Source organism: Sprattus sprattus (assembly GCF_963457725.1).
Source record: "Sprattus sprattus genome assembly, chromosome: 11".
NCBI classification, from domain to species: domain Eukaryota; kingdom Metazoa; phylum Chordata; class Actinopteri; order Clupeiformes; family Clupeidae; genus Sprattus; species Sprattus sprattus.
Genome location: NC_137909.1, coordinates 29,926,173 through 29,947,784, shown reverse-complemented (window position 1 = coordinate 29,947,784; position 21,612 = coordinate 29,926,173). Strand labels below are relative to the sequence as shown.

At 45.4% G+C, this 21,612-nt stretch overlaps 1 protein-coding gene across 1 annotated transcript; it reads right to left on the bottom strand.

The window, feature by feature from the left end:
- Positions 1 to 2,350: 2,350 nt before the first annotated feature.
- Positions 2,351 to 21,000, bottom strand: usp3 (ubiquitin specific peptidase 3; the record flags this gene model as incomplete). Its single annotated transcript, XM_080848017.1, has 16 exons — positions 20,863 to 21,000; positions 19,462 to 19,522; positions 18,888 to 19,028; positions 18,036 to 18,119; positions 16,366 to 16,438; positions 14,995 to 15,077; positions 13,413 to 13,526; positions 12,189 to 12,302; positions 11,189 to 11,332; positions 7,634 to 7,740; positions 6,413 to 6,493; positions 5,075 to 5,193; positions 4,155 to 4,268; positions 3,554 to 3,595; positions 3,256 to 3,323; positions 2,351 to 2,696 (listed from the first exon to the last, which is right to left on the bottom strand). Exons 1-16 carry the CDS (start codon positions 20,951 to 20,953, stop codon positions 2,351 to 2,353), a joined length of 1,782 nt encoding a protein of 593 aa, XP_080704143.1. The 5' UTR covers positions 20,954 to 21,000.
- Positions 21,001 to 21,612: the final 612 nt, after the last annotated feature.

Genomic DNA, 21,612 nt, shown 5'->3' with positions numbered 1-21,612 from the left:
AAAAATGTTAGTTCCTTTTACAGTGATAAACAAGATTTCCTTCCTTCTCACAACACCAATCAAGCAATCCCTCTTAAAATATCTTTACAGTAATACTTTTTCAGATGGCTTTTCGCTCACCCAACTACTTCTAAACTGCAATTAGGGAAGCGACCACAAATTCAAAGGACTGGCAAGTGGCAACACCACGTTGTAAATTCACCAATTACCATTGCGACCAAAGAGGTTGTTTGAAAGCGCCTGAGGCTACTGGAAGAGCTTCAATGATCTGAAAACACAACTCGCGTTGAACAGTTATTTTTCTTTCATCTACATCTTCGAGTAGAGCTGGACTTTATTGAAGCCAAAATAAGATCCTGCTAAAATTAGGTTTGATCGCTCGATCAAACTGGATGGCAAGCTATCCCAGAACGACCTCTACAGGAGTTCACTAAGCAGGCACTGTGATAGGAATATATATTTGTTTTAACGGAATGCCAAACATTTCCCAAGCCGGCTGCGGTACTTAACATGCATGCTGCTCAGAGTTTTGGGATTCTCATCAAAGAGTCACAGATGGTGACACCCTGTATTTGGGAAAAACAAACCCACTCTCACACACACACTTACGCTCACACACACAAATCTATCAACATCATCTCTTTAATTCACCAGGAGCCTAAGTGCAGGGCTGAGCAGAAGAGTCCTGGTGGTTGGCTGGTCACGCCCGATTCAGTGGTGCTGGAAAGGCTGACTTTTTTTTGTCATATAAAAACAAACAGAAAGCAGTTCAAGAATCTACCAAAAGTAAAAAAAATAATAAAATAATAATAAAAAATCATATAAAAACTAGCAAAAAAATGACATATTCTGCTGACAAAAACAGCAGGTGGTTCCCTAAAGTGTCATGTCAGAGTGTGTGTGTGTGTGTGTGTGTGTGTGTGTGTGTGTGTGTGTGTGTGGTGTGTGTGACTTCCTTCATGATCTGCCTGTTGACACATCTAATGTCTGTTCAGTTGGGTTAAAACAAAATGGCGCACAAACACACCCAACATCCTGTACGGGTCCTTTATCATCAGCTACATCCTGTACGGACCCTTCCATCAGCTGTACATCTCCAACAGACGCTAATAAGAACACTTTCATTTTTAGTTCCTGTGCCATCCTTTCATCTCCAACTGCCTCATCTTAAGAGCACAATGCTTAAGACTCTTGGCCTTAACCAATTAACATGCTGACTCACCATGGCCATTAGACTTTTCCGGACTGTTCTATAAATAGGAAATAGAAGCACACGAGTATGCATGTGCTTGGGCTGAGTCAGAGTGTGTGACGATGCACCTCATGGGAGAGGAAAGAACAAACAAACAAACAAACAAACAAAACACACACACACGTTTCAGGTTCTTATTCAAAGTAACTTCATGACACATTATTCCACATGGAATCTGAAACGCAACTTTTGAACAACGCACCTCGGGCCTTGCCATAGAGGCTCGTAACACCATGAAGCACAACACACACACACACACACACACACACACACACACACAGTTTTTCCTCTCAGTCATCTGTTTCCTATAAAAAGTATAATACATTTAAAAGCAGCAATAAGGTAATTAAAACAAAAAACAAAACAAAACTGAGGTTTCCTTTTACGTGATTAAGAGGTCTTCAACATAATTTGTGTGTGTGAATGTGAGTGATGTCTACAACAGATAAGTGTGTGTCTGTGCATGTGCATGTGCATGTGTCCGAGTGTGTGTGTGTGTGTCTGTCTGTTCATGTGTGTGTGTGTGTGTCTGTCTGTTCATGTGTGTGTGTGTGTGTGTGTGTGTCTGTGCATATGTGTGTGTGTGTGTCTGCATGTGTTTGTGTGTGTATCTGTGCGTTTTAGTGTGTGTGTGTGTGTGTGTGTGTGTGTGTGTGTGTGTGTGTGTGAGTGTGTGTGTGTGTGAGTGTGTGTGTGTGTGTGAGTGTGAGTGTGAGTGAGTGACTGAAAGGGAGAGTGTGAGGAGAGCTGGGGGAGGAAGAGAGGCAGCTGAAGGCCATGACAAGTCACTCTGAGTGCTCCACCTCAGGGACCTGAAGTGTGTGTGTGTGTCTGTGCTTGCTTGCTTGTGTGTGTGTGTGTGTGTGTGTGTGTGTGTGTGTGTGTGTGTGTGTGTGTGTGTGTGTGTGTGTGTGTGTGTGTGTGTGTGTGTGTGTGTGTGTGTGTGTGTGTGTGTGTGTGTGTGTGTGCGTGTGTGTCCGTGTGCCACTCTGAGTCCTCCACCTCAGGGACCTGAAGTGTGGTGTCTGGCGTGTGCGTGTGTGTGTGCGGGTCTGTCTCTGTGTGTGTCCGGTGTGTGTGTGTGTGTGTGTATATATGTCACTCTGTGCTCTCCTCCTCAGAGAGCTGAAGTGTGGGGTGGGCCCCTGAGCTCTCCTCTGGTCCGCTGCCTACACAGAGGCCGGAGTCGGAGCCCGTGTCCCCAGCAGCCTCTAACCCTGTGCCAGTCTGTTCTGTGGGCACGTCTGGGCACACCTCCGTGCCCGTGGCAGTCTCTGTGCCCGTCTCCGTGCCCGTGTCAGTCTCAGTCCGTGCCACGTAAAACAGGATGTAGGCTTTGGCCTTCCGCACGGCCGCCTCGTCCGTCACAGTCACGGTGCTGTCGTTGAAGTGGTACCAGCGGCCCTCGTTGCTGCCATAGGCCGTATAGTGGCCCGAGCCAACCCTACAACACACACACACACACACACACACACACACACACACACACACACACACACACACACACGAGAGAACTACTCAATGCCAGCTGGTTTTTCCTCTATGCAGAAATAGCACCTCACACCACAGAGGGAGCAGAGTGGATGAGAGCCTTCATTGGACAATATCGCCCCCTACTGGAAAACCTGAGTATGTCGCTCAGTTAAGCTTCATTCATATACGCTTCCAGGATGAACACATTTACTTCTACTTCATTTACTAAGATGGCTCTAGGCAAACAGATGCTTGCTGAGCACTTAATACAGCACATTTAAAAGAAATGAAGTATAAAGGTATTATAGAGATTAGAGAATTATGATATACTTCATTTTGTTATTTAACCCATCTTCAAAAACATATTTACTCATGTTCACATATTTATTCACATACATACATTGTATTCTCTATAAACAGTCTGACTTGACTGAAGCTGTAAAGCTAATTAACGTTAGTGAATCAGAGTGAATGACCTGAATGACAAGAGTTTCCAGAGAAAAGATCTTATGAGAGCGGGAGGCACTCACCCAGACCCATGATGCACCACTACAGCAGCCAGGTCATACAGGCAGTCCTGTGGCAATGCACTCTCCGGCTGTGACACACACACACACACACAGAGACACAGAGACAAACACACAGACACACACACACACACACACACACACACACACAGACACACAGACACACACACACACAGACTTTTAAACCAGGCACCAGATCTTTACTATGTACACACACAAGAGTAATTCTACTTCAAAAAAAGATGACAGAATGGGTGAGACTGAATAGAAGCCTTCACTGGAATAATCATAGAATAATTTCCTGGCTTGTGTGAGGGGGGTTATAAATGGGCCTTGACTGAGTCTAAGAAGAATACAATAACTATATATTTATCAGTGATGTCAATCAATTAAAAAAAAATATTAACTAATTTATGGCACAATTTGCTGTGATAAATCACGATTAATTGCCTTATAATTCTTAATACTGAAGTTTGTAATAATGGTTATTTAAATGTATTTCAAGAAAACCGCAAACATGCTTTTTTTTTTTTTAAACTATGCTATGCTATGCTTTTAAAATATGTTTTTTTTCTTTAAACTATGCTTTTGTTGTAGGCTGTTTTTAATTATGTAGCACTAGAGAGTAGAGTGCACTACAAATTAAATGAATAATAATATATTATTATTACGGGTTGTTATGGGCTGTTTTTAACTATGTAGCACTCCGAGATTCTGTTTGAATGCAGAGTGCACTACGAATTAAATGAATAATAATATATTATTATTACGGGTTGTTATGGGCTGTTTTTAACTATGTAGCACTACGAGATTCTGTTTGAATGTAGAGTGCACTACAAATTAAATGAATTATTATTATTATTATTATTATTATTATTATTAGTCGATCTCCATATCCTCACCTCCAGCAGGTAGTTCCTCATGCCCAGGCCTCGCATGGGGAACTCCACGTAGGTGTCCACCTTATTCCTGAGGTACGCCGTCCAGTGGAACCGCTTCAGGTGCAAACACAGAACCTGCCGGAAGAAAACAACCAGAACAAATTTTACTGACTGACATGTGTGTGTGACTGTGTGTGTGACTGTGCGTGTGTGACTGCGTGTGTGACTGCGTGTGTGACTGCGTGTGTGTGTGAGTGTGTGACTGAGTGTGTGACTGAGTGTGAGTGTGTGTGACTGTGTGTGTGTGTGTGTGTGTGTGTGTGTGTGTGTGTGTGAGTGTAGTTCTCATAACAAACACTGTAAAACATTCAAACAGTCACTGTCTGTCTAACTGCTTAAGATGTGACCGTGTGGTCTGTAAAGAATCTTCTGAATTAGTGTATGTTTGAAAAGGGTTGCACAGATCTGAATCAACCCTGGGCAGGATTGTTGTTCAGAAGCTTTGAAGTATATCCATATATCCGGATGCACTTCATGCCCTCATGTTCAGTTCCATTAAAAGGATGTGCTACGCAGGCAACAAAAACAAGAAATGGTTGCCATGCAACACAAGATGCTACTCAGTAGCTAGGAGACAGTAGTGTAGTTTTCCTGTTTTCTCTCCACTACTGAAAGTACAGAATAGAATAGAATATAATGAAGAATATATAATATAGAATAGAATAGAATAAAGAATATATAATATAGAATAAAATAAAGAATATATAATATAGAATAGAATAGAATAGAATGAAGAAATATATCATATAGAATAGAATGAAGAATATATAATAAAGAATAGAATAATGAATATATAATAAAGAATAGAATAGAATGAAGAATATAGAATATTGAATATAGAACAGAACGGAATAAAATAGAGTAAGGCTGAGTAGATGTACCTTTGGCAGTTTCTGGACCCAGAATTTCTTGGTAGATTTCTGTCTCTTTTTACATTTATAACACATGTACAGCTCCGTTTCATCCAGTTCCTCCAGCTCTGTAAAACTACGCAGGCAGTCTGCGCACGCACACACACACACACACACACACACACAAAGAGCACATCATTCACTGATATCGGAGAAGACATTTGTTTTTAAATAATAATAATAATAATAATAATACAGGCAAAACACTAGGCCAAGGGCTCAGCAATACAAGGCTACTATGGCATCACTTGCTCCTGCCTTTGCACAACAGCTGCTGGTACATTTGAAGGGCCCCTTCAGAGGTAGGCCTGGTTCAGTGCACAGATGCAGGGCATGAGGGCCCATATACATATTTACTGTGGCTATATCAGAAAGTCCTGTGTCTAATGGGGGCAGCCGTGGCCTACTGGTTAGGGTTTCACGGCTGAAGTGCCCTTGAGCAAGGCACCTAACCCCGATCACTGCTCCCCAGGCGCCGCCAAAGGCAGCTCACTGCTCCGGGTTAGTGTGTAACCTCACTTCACTGTGTGTGTGTGTGTGTGTCACTTCCCTGGATGGGTTAAATGCAGAGGTGGATTTCAGAGTGTGTGTGTCTACACCACCTCTGCCATAGAGAGGACTTTCGACTTTTAATGGCTATATCAGAAAGGCCTGTGTTTAATGGCTATATCAGAAAGGCCTGTGTTTGATGGCTATATCAGAAAGGCCTGTGTTTAATGGCTATATCAGAAAGGCCTGTGTCTAATGGCTATATCAGAAAGGCCTGTGTCTAATGGCTATATCAGAAAGGCCTGTGTCTAATGGCTATATCAGAAAGGCCTGTGTCTAATGGCTATATCAGAAAGGCCTGTGTCTAATGGCTATATCAGAAAGGCCTGTGTCTAATGGCTATATCAGAAAGGCCTGTGTCTAATGGCTATATCAGAAAGGCCTGTGTCTAATGGCTATATCAGAAAGGCCTGTGTCTAATGGCTACTAGTGCAGTGCCCGTAGGGGGTAACATCTGACGACGACTGTTCTATGACTATGACATCATTCACGTTGCGCGGGTCCGCCCCTCTTTCTCTGAATTACTACACTACCCATAGTGCCTCACTACCCACGACAAACGATAAAATATAAAAATGTCGCGAACTATGAATTCATAAATCTTCAAAATCAAGGATGCACAGGTTCATGACATGCGTAAGCTACATGCGAAATCTCATAACTAACGTCAGGGAGATACGCCCTAGACAGACAGACAGACAGACAGACACACAGAGATTTCTGGATTTATAAATGGATATCAGATGACAGTGCGCTCACCTCGTAGCGTGCAGGTGGGCCCAGGCTCCTGGTCTTTAGAGCGCTTAATGCGGAACTGGCTTGGAATGTCCAGGGACAGGTCTGCGGAGGAGGAGAGGTCAGAGGTCAAACAGCCGTTACAGACCAATGAGGTCACAGACCAATGAGGTCACAGACCAATGAGGTTACAGACCAATGAGGTCACAGACCAATGAGGTCACACTTCAGATCAGCTATAAGAGGCATAGCACGGAGGAGAATGACTGAAATAATATATTTATAATTATATAGACGTTAGAATCGTAAATGCTCATTCCAAAAAATATTAAATACATTTAAATACCATTTTTTTGACCAACTGTACTTATTTTGTCATGCTATGACCCACACCTCACTCCTCAGGGCATAAACATATCACACACACACACACACACACACACACACACACACACACACACATCTACAGTAAGCAGGAAGCCATTAGAACTAATTTAGCAAGGAATGGATGCGAAACCACGGCAGACCATAACCCACACACACACACACACACACACACACAGGGCTGAGGAGAGAAAGATCTGAGGGGAGAGGAGAGAGGAGACCCCGAGGAGGAGAGGAGAGAGGAGAGAGGAGACCCCGAGGAGGAGAGGAGAGAGGAGAGAGGAGAGAGGAGACCCCGAGGAGGAGAGAGGAGAGAGGAGAGAGGAGACCCCGAGGAGGAGAGGAGAGAGGAGACCCCGAGGAGGAGAGGAGAGAGGAGAGAGGAGAGAGGAGAGAGGAGAGAGGAGACCCCTAGGAGGAGAGAGGAGAGAGGAGACCCCGAGGAGGAGAGGAGAGAGGAGACCCCGAGGAGGAGAGGAGAGAGGAGAGAGGAGACCCCGAGGAGGAGAGAGGAGAGAGGAGACCCCGAGGAGGAGAGGAGAGAGGAGAGAGGAGACCCCGAGGAGGAGAGGAGAGAGGAGACCCAGAGGAGGAGAGAGGAGACCCCGAGGAGGAGAGAGGAGAGAGGAGAGAGGAGAGAGGAGAGAGGAGCCCAGCCCTGTCACAGCACAGTGAAGGAGACAACATGATGGGGAATGCTCTGTGCTCAGACGTTCTGTGTGTTCTGAATGCTCTGTGCTCAGATGTTCTGTGTGTTCTGAATGCTCTGTGCTCAGACGTTCTGTGTGTTCTGAATGCTCTGTGCTCAGATGTTCTGCGTGTTCTGAACGTTCCGTGCTCGGATGTTCTGCGTGTTCTGACCTAGGAATGGGTCGAGCTTCCGGGACTCCGTCCCACAGATCAGGCAGTTGACTTCACTCTGCAGGATGCCGCCAAATATGGACGTGACTACAGTGGAGGTCCCATTTCTGAGAGAGTGGAAGGAGAGAGAGAGAGAGAGAGAGAGAGAGAGAGAGAGAGAGAGAGAGAGAGAGAGAGAGATGTAATATCAGCAACACTCATCAGAAACTACACACAAGAAATGACAGAATTAATCGTCAGTATACCACACACCATAATAAAAACAGAGTACACCCAAAATGTAAAGTAGCATATCCATTCATATTAAACAGCGTGTGTGTGTGTGTGTGTGAGGTTCTTTTTCAGTATCCATTTCCGCTAACCGACTAACTGACTGGCGTCACATGTACAGGAGGGTCTGTGCATCCTGTTATGATGTGTGTGTGATCTATTATCTGTCCATCTCTCACACACCCCCTCTCTCACGCACAGACACACACTCTCTCTCCACTCTCACACACACACACACACACACACACACACACACAGGGGCTTAGTCTGCCTTATCAGCCCTCACGTTCCACTGCACACGACTCAACAGAGACGCCTTTTCATGGCACCCACCGACGGCGGTGTCGAGGCTGGGGTTCAAATGGGGTCGTTGCTATGACGATCAGTGGGAAGGTGCTGGGGCAGCAAATGTATGTACATGAAGTCCTAATGTATGGCATACACTCTCAGACAGCCTCTCTCATTGTCACTGATAAAGAACCACACACACACACACAAGCTCTCTCTCTCACACACACACACAGACACAGACACAGACACAGACACAGACACAGACACAGACACAGACACAGACACACACATTTATCTTTCACTGGCAGTCACTTGCACACAGACACACTCACTCAGACCAGGCCTAGACCAGGACAGCATGTGCTGTCCACAGTGTTCTGTGATACTGCATGAGAGCTGTACACACACATCCGTCATCCGTGAGCGAGTCGTGTGTGTGTGTGACTAAGCCCTGGAGAGTTTTCACAAGTGTGTGTGAAACAGTAAGTGTGCGTCTATGAGTAAGTGTGTGTGTACATAAGCCCGTTCTTTTGACCTCTGAAGCCGGTCTCAGCTAGTCAAGTGTCAGCAGTGTGATCCATTGTGCTGTGTGTGTGTGTGTGTGTGTGTGTGTGTGTGTGTGTGTGTGTGTGTGTGTGTGTGTGTGTGTGTGTGTGTGTGGAATGGGCCAACCTGGAGTGTGAGAGCATGTAGGTGAGAATATGTGTGTGTGCATAAGAGAGCACGGGCGGACTGGAGGGGCCGATGCATACACGAATTTCTGAACGGCTGTGTGAGAACCAGTGAAAGTAGCGAGTGGGTGCTGTGTGTGTGTCGTGAGTGTGTGTGTGTGTGTGTGTGTGTGTGTGTGTGTGTGTGTGTGTGTGTGTGTGTGTGTGTGTGTGTTTGTGCGTGTTGTGAGTGTGCATGTGTCAGGTAAGTACGGTAAGGTATACTTTATTGTCCCGCTAGGGCTCCAAGCCACTGAATCACACAAGACACGTGTGTGTGTGTGTGTGTGAGCGCCGTCACAGGGCACACACACACACATGCACAGACGTGCATCTCCAGAGAGCACATGTTCAAACTCATGTGCGCCCACAGCTCTTTAAAGCACACCGTTTAAAGTAATCAAAAAGGTGATAAAAAGAATAGTTTTGAATAATAAAAGCTGGATATAATCAGAATCAGCTTTATAATCAAACAGTAGTTCTTAAAAATAATAACAATACTCATCATCATCATCATCATCATATAGTACGCCTACTTGTTATTTAGTACTAGTGCAGTGCCCGTAGGAATTATGCATTCTGTAGTGTTAGCAGACGTAGGTGTAGCTGTTGGGTAGTGTAATAGCAAGACATATTTGCACTCCACATAGGCACAGGTTACACTGAAGTATTATTGTGATGCATGTTTCCTTTTCATTAAGAAATGTTTTAATGTTGTATAGCCTTTTTGAATAATGAGAAAACAAAGTACACACGAATTACAACAGATACATCGGAACACTAATACATCGGAAAACCTCTCTCATTGCGTCAGTAGACGCATGAACGCATGGTCACTGGTCTAGGCTTACCAGCAACGTTGAATAGAAAGCTAACTCTTATACAAATACATCAAACTACAATAGGCCTATACTACAATGAATTCAAAAATTCAAGTTCAAAACATTCAAAAACACAGTTACATTTCAACCATGCTTATGAAATGAGTTTGCCAAGTTGTAAGTCGAATAAGTGCAGAAATGTACTGTAAAAATACCCTCTACTAATAAACAATATGAATATTTTGATGGATTATTATTCCCTGTGTTAGATGGCTGTACAACTCTAGACATTACTTTGAAACTTAATATAAAGATGCTTGAAAATAAACGAATAGATAAAATCAATCACTGTCTTACGATTACCCTAGCAAAAGTCTGTATCTGTTCACCAAGAAGAATTTGAATTCGGACCTCCTTATCGTATCCAACGCTATTCTCAACTTTGAGTGAAGGCAGGATAGTTTAATACCGCTTCGCGTATATGTTTGATTGTGACGTAATTTCGGTGCACAATCAGTCAGTGGGACTTGCTACGAGAAACGATAACCCATAGTGCCTACGGGAAACGGTAAAATACAAATATAAAAAAATACAAACTATGAATTCAAAAATCTTCAAAATCAAGGATGCACAGGTTCATGACATGCGTAAGCTACATGCAAAATCTCATAACTAACGTAACTACCGTCAGGGAGATACGCCCTAGACAGACAGACTGACACACAGAGATTTCTGGATTTATAGATAGATGTTTATGGAAGAAGGAATGAGTTTGCAATTTGGCACCTTAAACTGTCAGCCTGAGGACAACACCTCGACCTATATACTATACCATATACTCGTATGCCATATAGAATTACACTCTCCAGAGTCATTTAACAAAACAAAAACATAAGTTTTCTATTTCTACCTCAAAGACTCTCAAAACATACATCATGTGTTCTAGCCGAGAGCAAAGGTTGCACTAAGCATTAGAGATTTGCCTTGATGGCGTCCCCAGACACAGGGGGCAGTGTGTATGTGTGTGTGTGTGTGTGTGTGTGTGTGTGTGTGTGTGTGCCTCTTACATCCAGCATTTATCCTCTGCCTTGATGGCGTCCCCAGACACAGGGGGGCAGTGTGTGTGAGTGTGTGTGTGTGTGTGTGTGTGTGTGTGTGTGTCTCTTACATCCAGCATTTTTCCTCTGCCTTGATGGCGTCCGCAGACACAGGGGGGCAGTGTGTGTGAGTGTGTGTGTGAGGGTGTGTGTGTGTGTGTGTGTGTGTGTCTCTTACATCCAGCATTTATCCTCTGCCTTGATGGCGTCCGCAGACACAGGGGGGCAGTGTGTGTGTGTGTGTGTGTGTGTGTGTGTGTGTGTGTGTGTCTCTTACATCCAGCATTTATCCTCTGCCTTGATGGCGTCCGCAGACACAGGGGCGCGGTGTGTGTGAGTGTGTGTGTGTGTGTGTGTGTCTCTTACATCCAGCATTTATCCTCTGCCTTGATGGCGTCCGCAGACACAGGGGGGCTCCGGTGAGTTCCGTTGCGGCTGCCCTGCAGCTCTCTGTGCAGGTGGTCTAGCAGGTACCTCATGAACTCATGGGCATCCTGCTGCTGATACCCCCTACAGAGAGAGAGAGAGAGAGAGAGAGAGAGAGAGAGAGCGAGAAAAAAAAAAGAGAGAGAGAGAGAGAATTAACACACAGGGACACATATTTTTCAGACAAAAATGACTAGTACAGATGATTACCATTTTTCTCTATTGATGCTGATAACTTCATCCTATTATTAGTTACTTAAGGGATAATCTATTGTCCGGAGGTCATTATCCAAACATAAACCCAGACGGAGGGAACATAGTTCTTCAAGCAAATAGAACTTTTAAGTTTAAGGTGTTGTGTAGCAACCCATTACTTGCTGACTTCAAATTACAATGCGTCTGTTACGTTAAATGACCGGACTACTTGCGGAATGATATGAAAGATGTGAATTAGAAGCACAAAACCCGTTGCTAATGACAGCGGCTAATCTTCTCGCTGCGGTGAATATCAAGAAATATTAAGAACGTTGCGATGGCCCATTCAAATCAACGGTACTTTTTGGAACATTCTGAAGAGCCGTATAATAAACTATTATAGTCATGTAGCACTGGGTCTGATGATAATAACCCACTGGTACTGTAGTACTGGTCTGAAAACCCACTGGTACTGGTTCTGTAGTACTGGGTCTGATGATAATAACCCACTGGTACTGGTTCTGTAGTACTGGGTCTGATGATAATAACCCACTGGTACTGTAGTACTGGTCTGAAAACCCACTGGTACTGGTTCTGTAGTACTGGTCTGAAAACCCACTGGTACTGGTTCTGTAGTACTGGGTCTGATGATAATAACCCACTGGTACTGTAGTACTGGTCTGAAAACCCACTGGTACTGGTTCTGTAGTACTGGGTCGTTAACAGGATGAGGAGCAGCGGGTACCTGAAGCTCGGCATGATCTTCCAGATGACGTAGAAGAGGGCGTCTGGGCTGAAGGCCGTCTGACTGCCCTGCCACAGGGAACACAGCGTCTTCCGGAACTCCTCCACCAATGAGCTGCTCGACACACACACACACACACACACACACAGAACAGAAACATTGAGATAGAGGACAGACACACACACACACACACACACACACACACACACACACACACACACACACACACACACACACACACACAGAACAGAAACATTGAGATAGAGGACAGACACACACACGCACATAAACACCACAAAGACAGAGCCCCATACACATCCAAGCACAACAAAACACACACACACACACACACACACAGTCAAATCAACTGTTTTGTTCTCCGTTTTTCACACACACAAGAAAAGTAGTTTCTGACCACCATAGCCACTAAACACCTTAACAGACCATGTGTCTGGATAGCTCTCTCCCTCACCCACACAAACACTAAGCTGTAAGAGGTGTACCCCCCACCACTGTGCCTCTCTTAACATGCAGAAAGGCCTCACAAACATCAATCAGACATGGAATCTCACACACACACACACACACACACACACACTCTCACTCTCACACACTCTCACACACTCACACACACTCACACACACTCACACACACACACACACAGTGGATATAAAACTGCACACCCACCCACTCAATAAAACACACATAAACAGGCCTGCAGCTTCTCTGCCATCTTGTCTAATCACTGCCATCCGTTTCTGCCCTCGTCTGCTAGTTCTCAGGATCACAGAGTGTGTGAGCAAGTGAGCGAGGCAGTATGTAATTACTGTTCTGCCGTCGCACACTACTTCCTGTCCATCACAGAAGCTAAACTCAGGCATCGCCGCGGAGACAATGTGTGCTGAGGTTTTGATGCTTACTTAAAAAATCAGCAATGAAAAATACAAACACATGCTGGCATCGCACCTCTCTGATCTACCTCCAGGAAGCAGAGATTCTCTAATGTGTTTTATATCAAACCCAGCCCTCTGATACTCTCCCATAGTCCCCATAGCTCAAGAGGACATTAAATACTGCTCAATGAATACATGCACACTAAAAGCTCTTCTCTGGTCTATATCAGAGCTAGCTTTGCTGTCGTCCCCCCCCGGTTGTCCCCAGCTGAAGAGGACCTTACACACTGCTGCCCCCCCCAGTTGGCCCCCCCTCTGAATAGGACCTTACACACTGCTGTCTCCCTGGCTGCGCGTGTGGTACATCCTCCGACCCGCCGTCTTCCCGCTCCGCAGCGCCACCGCTGGCAGCTCCTTGAAATAGCAGCTGAACTGCTCAATGTTACTGCAGGGAGAGAGGCAGAGAGAGGGAGGGGGAGAGAGATGGAGGGGGAGAGAGAAGGAGAGAGAAAAAGGAAGGAAGAAAGAGAGGACGGGAGAAAGTAGTATTTCAATAAAAAGAACAGCAGACTCTCAAACATCTCTCAAAGTCGAGAAGAAAGAACAACTCCTTTTTTAATTCAAAGGGCGCCGTCTTGTAAATTCTGTGCTGATTATGTGCACACATTTCTATATGAATATTTACAAGATGGCAGCAGTCAGAGGACCAATTAAAGCTGGATTAGAAAGACAGCTGGGACACGACTCGCATTCAGTGGTCAATGTTCCCCAAACAAGCTTGACAGCCGTTTACAAGCAGAGTAGAAGGAACTAAACTCACACATGTATGTGCTCGTGTATATATATGCGTATGTGTATATGTACGTGCAGATATATGCTTGTGTGTGTGTGTATCAGTTTGTCAGTCTGTGTGTGTCTGAGTGTGTGTCAGTTTGTCAGTCTGCGTGTGTGTCGGTCTGTGTCTGTGTGTGTGTGTGTGTGTCGGTCTGTGCCTGTGTGTGCGAGTAAGTCTGCATGAGTGAAAGTGTGTGTGTGCGCACTAAGCTAGTGTGTGCAGGCTTTTGGTTGCTTTGACAGGCTCTACTCGTGGATGTAGAGCCTGCCAGTGAGCCAGCCAGCTCACCACCATGTGTGTGTGTGTTTGTGTGTGTGTCAGTCTGTGTGTGTGTGTGTGTGTGTCAGTCTGTGTGTGTGTGTGTGTGTGTGTGTGTGTTTGGTGGCGAGCTGGCTGCTTTGACAGGCTCTACCCGTGGATGTAGAGCTAGCCAGTGTGTGTGTGTGTGTGTGTGTGTGTGTGTGTGTGGATTTAGAGCCAGCCAGTGAGTGTGTGTGTGTGTGTGTGTGTGTGTGTGTGTGGATCTAGAGCCAGCCAGCCAGTCATTCAGTCACTGATCCAGCCCGCCAGCCTAATCCCCTGGCCACCCCCCAGACCACATTAGTGCTGGCCGACTGACTGCTCCACCAGGCCGTGCCAGCCAGAGGACTGCAGCTCAGAGGTGAGGAGGGGTGAGGTGGGGTGGAGAGTGCATGGGACGCCTGCACAGGACAGCACAGAGGTGGGGTGGAGAGTGGGGAGGGAATGGGATGTGGAGCTGGTGGAGTTGTTGGGGATGGATGGTGTGTGGGTGTGACCAGTAGTCACTTGCACCACAAACACACACCACTCCACCTGCTCATAGTGTGTTGGGGTGGAGATGGACCTTACGTGATGGGTCACTAACACACCACTTCACCTGCTCATAGTGTGTTGGGACGGAGATGGACCTTACGTGATGGGTCACTAACACACCACTCCACCTGCCCCGGTCAATAAGAGTGTGGTATGGTGTGTGTGGTGCAGACTGAGCAATGGCATCGCTTGTGATACAGTACGAAACACCGGAGTGGGCACTACCGATGACCTTTGACCTTACCTGAGGGACTGGAGGATGGCATTCATGAAGCAGGTGTTCCCTAGGTTACGGAGGCCGGTAGCACTGAGGGTGGAAACAGCACTCTGAGGATAGGAACACACACACACACACACACAGACACACACACAGACACACACACACACACACACACACACACACACACACACACACAATTAACTCAGTCACTTTGACAGCACTGTGTTTTAAGGCCACAGACTTAAAGCCTGGTCTTGAACAGAGCAGATCCAGCTCCTTAAAAGAGTCGTGTTCCTTTCATATTTATGAACCATACAAGATTCACCCTCACAGCTTCTTCTCTCCGAGTCATTTCTCTCTCTCCCTCTCTTTTTTCTCTCTCTCTTTCTCTCTTTCTCCCTCTCTCACCCTGTCCCTCAAAGCACTGGCTTCCAAAAGACATTTCTTTGGCGGTGTTCTTGGCCGTGTGTGTACAATTATCCTGTCGTCGCTACAATTACCTCATGCTAATCGCTCCAACTATTTGAGCTGGCCACTGCAGGGTTGGGACTGGGGGGGGGGGGGGGGGGCACAGGAATGCAGGGATCATGATTTCCACTCGGTGTGTGTGTGTGTGTTCCACTGAGGAGGTTACAGAAAGCTGCGTCTGCACGTGTACAGATAAGACCGATCAGAACGCACAGATGCACACACACACACACACACACACACACACCACTCTACAGCAGGCAGTGCTGACGTAGGCAGCTGAGTGTGAGTGTGTGTGTGTAAGATAGAGTGTGTTTGTACTGTGTGTGTGTGCGCACGTGCATGGGTGATCGTGTTAGTGTGTGTGTGTGATAAGAGTCCATGTGAGTCTATGTCTTTTATAAGTGTATAAGCAGCACATAGATGTTATTAACTGATGTTATGTTACAACTTACGTTAAATACATTTAATTAAATCTTTAAAGAAAAATGATTAGACACAGAAGCTCAAGTGCAGCCGTGTGGAATCTGTAGGCTATGCTCTGAGGAGTATCTCTCCTTTCTTCGACACAAAGAGTCTTTACTGTACGAGACCTGCCACTCACCTCATCTTCTCTCTCCTTTCTTCGAAACAAAGAGGCTTTACTACACGAGACACCTGCCACACACCTCATCTTCTCTCTCCTTTCATTCGAAACAAAGAGTCTTTACTGTACGAGACACCTGCCACACACCTCATCTTCTCTCTCTTTCATTCGAAACAAAGAGTCTTTACTGTACGAGACACCTGCCACACACCTCATCTTCTCTCTCCTTTCATTCGAAACAAAGAGTCTTTACTGTACGAGACACCTGCCACACACCTCATCTTCTCTCTCCTTTCCTTCGACACAAAGAGGCTTTACTGTACCAGACACCTGCCACTCACCTCTTCTTTCAGCAGCTTGCTGTCAAGCGGGGAGTTTTCGAGAAGCTTCCTTTTCCTGTCGTTCAGGGTCGCGCTGCAACAAAGACAAGCGACTTCAGTGTGCTTTTGTGATCCTCTGAATAGAGACCATCAGCTGATTGCCCCCCAAACAATATTGCATTTTACCCAAGACAACACACACACACACACACACGCACACGCACGCACACGCACCAAACCCTGAAGTCATATTTTCATTTGTTTCAATTTCCAAATAATTTAACGTATTAATTCATTGAATTCATTGAATTTGATTTCATTAAAAAGTAAATATATTCATTCATTGAATAATATCCAAATTATACTCATCCACTTAAAATAGCATATTTAGCAACAGCCGCTGAAAAAAGCAGTGCACCATTTTTGCATTTGGCTTGGGAAAGGCCTTTGGCTCACATTTACCACTGTAATCTACTTCCAAATATGATAATGACAAAACTAAGCTAACTACATTAATAACCATTCAGCTTTATTTATACTAATGTATTTATACCCTACCTTTCTGCATTAACTATAGGATGTATAATTATAAATATAAGTAAAAATAGAAATGGCATGGACTGACAATGGCACTATTGCCATGTTGAACACAAATCGATTCAAGACAAGAATTTCTCTGGGGCCCTGTCTTTGAAGTCAGTCAAATGTATTTCTTTTAGAGATAGCTTCCTTGTGTCCACCTAATAACACACTGCCTCCTAGCACTCTCAGTAATTGCCATTTTTTCTCGCTTATAAAAAAAGAGAAAAAGAGGTTCAAGTATCGTATGTAATAACAACATGTTTCCAAAAGTATCAAGTGAAAAGAGACATTGTTCAGGACAAAATGAAAGGCTAGAAGGGCTCATCACACACACACACACACACTTTACAATGAGAACACCATTGACGTCACAAACACACTGTGATGAAGGCTAACACAGACACGGTCACAGAGACTCACACACACACACACTCACACACACACAGGTTCGTGGTGCATGAAAAAGCACCAGACACGCAATCTACTGAACATCTCCATGGTGGTTAAGCGTACGTGAAGCCACACAGTTCATAGAGAGAACACACACACACACGCACACGCACACGCACACATACACGCACACACACTTTACCATTTCCTAATTATGCTGCAGCTCAGATGGTGCAAGGCCTTCACACCACCACTGTGCACTACTGTCAGTCACTTTAGATAAAAGCATATGCTAACCCACTAAAGATAAAATCACAAAGCCTTCAGGTTGCATGAGAAATGGGACATCTTGGTGCGCGCGTTTATGTATGTGTATGTGTGTGTGTGTGTGTGTGTGTGTGTGTGTGTGTGTGTGTATGTGCGCACGAGTGTGTGTGTGTGTGTGTGCGCACGAGTGTGTGTGTGTGTGTGTGTGCACGACTGTGTGTGTGTGTGTGTGCACGACTGTGTGTGTGTGTGTGTATGTGTGTGTGTGTGCACGAGTGTGTGTGCGCATGTGCATGTGCGCGAGTGTGTGTGTGTGTGTGTGTGCACGACTGTGTGTGTGTGTGTGTGCACGACTGTGTGTGTGTGTGTGTATGTGTGTGTGTGCACGAGTGTGTGTGCGCATGTGCATGTGCGTGAGTGTGTGTGTGTGTGTGCGTATCTCTCATACTCACTTCTCCAGACTCTGAAGATGCACTCTCACCTTCTGCACATGTCCCAGCTTGGTGTCGTTCACCACAAACTCGTCACAGCGGTAACTGGAGACACACACAAACACACACACATACACACACACACAAAGAACTGAGTGTCGCCCACCACATGGCTTCGTAAATGTGTGTGACAATACTAGCAAGGGGGGACAGTTGGGGCCTCTTTTCCAAGTAGACTGTGCTGAAACACACACACACACACACGTAGACTGTGCTGAAACACACACACACACACACGTAGACTGTGCTGAAACACACACACACACACACGTAGACTGTGCTGAAACACACACACACACACACACACACACACACACACACACACACACACACACACACACACACGTAGACTGTGCTGAAACACTACTGCCCTTTGACACGAGTCGGTGATGGTGACGATAGCCGCTAGTCGATCATTTCAAGTTTTTAAGTGTTTCGCTAAAGTGTCTATTTGACAACAAAAAAAAGAGAGAGAAACTGTTGCTAAGGCCACGAACCCTAACCCTAGATCAGCAGACTGAGGATGGAAAATATGGGGAGAAAGGCATGGAAGGAATGTTCACATAAATTGACACACACACACACACACACACACACACACACACACACACACACACACACACACACACACACACACACACACACACACACACACACACACACACACACACACACACACACACACCCACCCACACCCCCACACACACACACACACACACACACACACACCCCCACCCCCACCCCCACACACACACACACACACACACACACACACACACACACACACACACACACACACACAGTTTTACACACCAGAAGGTGCTGTAGCTGCAGCAGTCCATGCACACGCAGTGCTGGCACCTCTCCTTCTCGCTCTTGTCACACTTCTTCTGGCCTGCTGCAGCGAGCCCCTGGCTCTCCTCGTAGTGCTTCTTGGCATGGCCGTTGACATACCTGAGGAGGAAACAGCACATTTCACCCTCAGTGCACCCAGTTGAAGCTGGCCAGGTGTTCAGTGTGGACGTATCCACGTCATGAAAGGGCCGCCCCCCCCCCCCCACCCCCAACTCCTGCCTGTGAGTGCATGTCTCATTTTTATTTGGTGATCGAGACATGTCATAATAAATCAAATAAATAATAATAATAAATAAAATAATCAAATAGAAATCAAATAGTGAGGCGAGGGAAGACTCACACCTTCATTGACAGCTGTCAGTTTAAAACAACTTTTCCAAAATGTAAACCGCTAAGGCTTCCTCTTTCAGCTAATTGTTCATTAAAAAACAGTCACCCTGCTGGCAAGACATAAGGGGCTCTTGATAGACAGTAACTTATTCGCCGATGTATTGAGTTAACATGTGGGCAGCATCGGCCAATCAGCACTCACCTTCCGCAGTGGACATTTAAACAGGTCAGACACACCCATGGACTCTTATTGGACCGGCAAACTAAACAGCAACAGCAGAGAAGGATGACGGACACACACACACACACACACACACACACACACACACACACGAAAGGAAAGAGACACATTAGCACAGTACACATGCACAGTTTCATATTTACATTCAACTTCAGTTGAAGTACAGCACATGCATCCAGGCGTTCTTGTCTGGCTGAAACTATTGAAAATAAAAGTCTTCATGTATGCCACGGCCCTTCTCATAGAGTAGGGCGAATGGTTCCAACTGAGCATTTCATTAAATTTAAGTTCTGATAGGACATGAGAGAGAAATCTTCAATGTGAAAGAGTGGGAGGGAGGGAAAGAAATAGAGAGAAGGAAAGAGAGAGAGAGAGAGAGAGAGAGAGAGAGAGAGAGAGAGAGAGAGAGAGAGAGAGAGAAAGAAAGAGGGAGAGCAATCCGTTGGTTAATTGCCCTGATCACCTTCTCCAACAGTACACAACAAGCATCTGAATGAGCTGTTGCTAGGGAACGGTCGATCCCCATGAATGCAGCCCTGTGCATGACTGAACAATTGTGGAAAAAGTCAATAGGGGAGGTCTGTTCCTGCCTCTGGGAACCTACCTGGATTGTGGATTTGTTGAATAAGAAATAGGATAAAGTCATCCTTCACAGCTGCATTACCGTCAAGGAACCCTTGAAGGACATATCGTATGTGCACGAATCTCACATTGACAGGACAAACAAGATATATAGCAAAATCTATTGCAATTAGTTGTTTATGTTGTCCTGACCTACACGTCTGATTATCTAAGTCAACAACGTGTGTATGGAGTTAGCTGGAGTTTCTGCCTTTACTTTGCTAAGGGGAAATAAAAGGGTTGATGGTAGTAACTCTCTTCCCCATCTACTTGATCAAGCAAACAGTGACCGAGTCAATAAGTAACCTCTAGCATCAGGCTGCACACTTTGGATTCAGTTAGTAATGCTTTCGAGTTCGCCTATGACAATATGCTGCAAATAATATCCTGCAGTTTATCTTCAACATGAATGAATCGGACTTCAGACCAGCTCTGCGGTGCAAGTGTGACTTTGTAGCTAACGACTTAGACAGAGAGACAGAAAAATACCATCTTGTAGTCTTAGCATTTCAAGTCACTCTTCTACAGCTTGGGTAGCTGTGAGTTAGAAATCAGCATATAATTGAAAAGGCATATATATTAAGTTAAGGCTAACATTAGCTAGGAGCTGGGCTTGACGTGGCTTGTGCGTGCAGCATATCATTTAACGCCATCATTAGACGAGGATCTGGAAGCCATCCGTGATGCTGTAATAAGAGTAGGTTGGACACATGCCTGGCTGTCTAGTGATGACTCACTTACCGCCACAACACCACGACGAGGGTGAACCATTGGGGAACTTGGAAGGGTCCACTGTAACCCACACATTGGAGCTCAGATGGGGGCACTCCATGGACTTTACGGGCGTCGTATCCTCACGTCGTCTTCACCGGTTTTATCCTCTCATTCAGCAAGTCACATGAAACTAATATAACGGTTCAGGGGCTTTGTAACTACGTACTTAACGCAAGACTGCCTCGCCTGCATACAAATCTTTTCGGCTAAATGTGCTAAGCTAACTATCCAAGCTAGCCAACGACATACAGTTAGCTAGTCACCACTCTCAGCTGTAGCTTTCGCGGAAGGACTGGCTAGCATCCAACTAGCGTTTGCATCCACCGGGTTTATTAAACGGTAGTCAGATACGCTTTGGTGGAGTTACAAGACCGTGCTAATTCCAGTATGAGCCTGACTATATCAGCTCCATTGACAAAAGAGCCACGTCTTTCATGTAATTCGGCCGAGCCCTTCGGAGACTGTGGCGTTTTAGAAAGGGGTAGAGGAAGTGGCGTGTTTTTTTCTGTCGGTAACAACAATGACGTCAAAAGGTAGTTCCTGCTCTCCAACGATATCCAAGTTCGGCCTTCACAGTCAAACTGGAACGGCTTACAGTCCTAGTGATTTTTTTTAAATGACAGTAGATATAGTTGTATCACCAGTGCTGAAATACCGGTTTTCCCAAAAAGTCAGAGCTTATACATCAACCTAGAAATAAAAGCTATAGGCTATGGG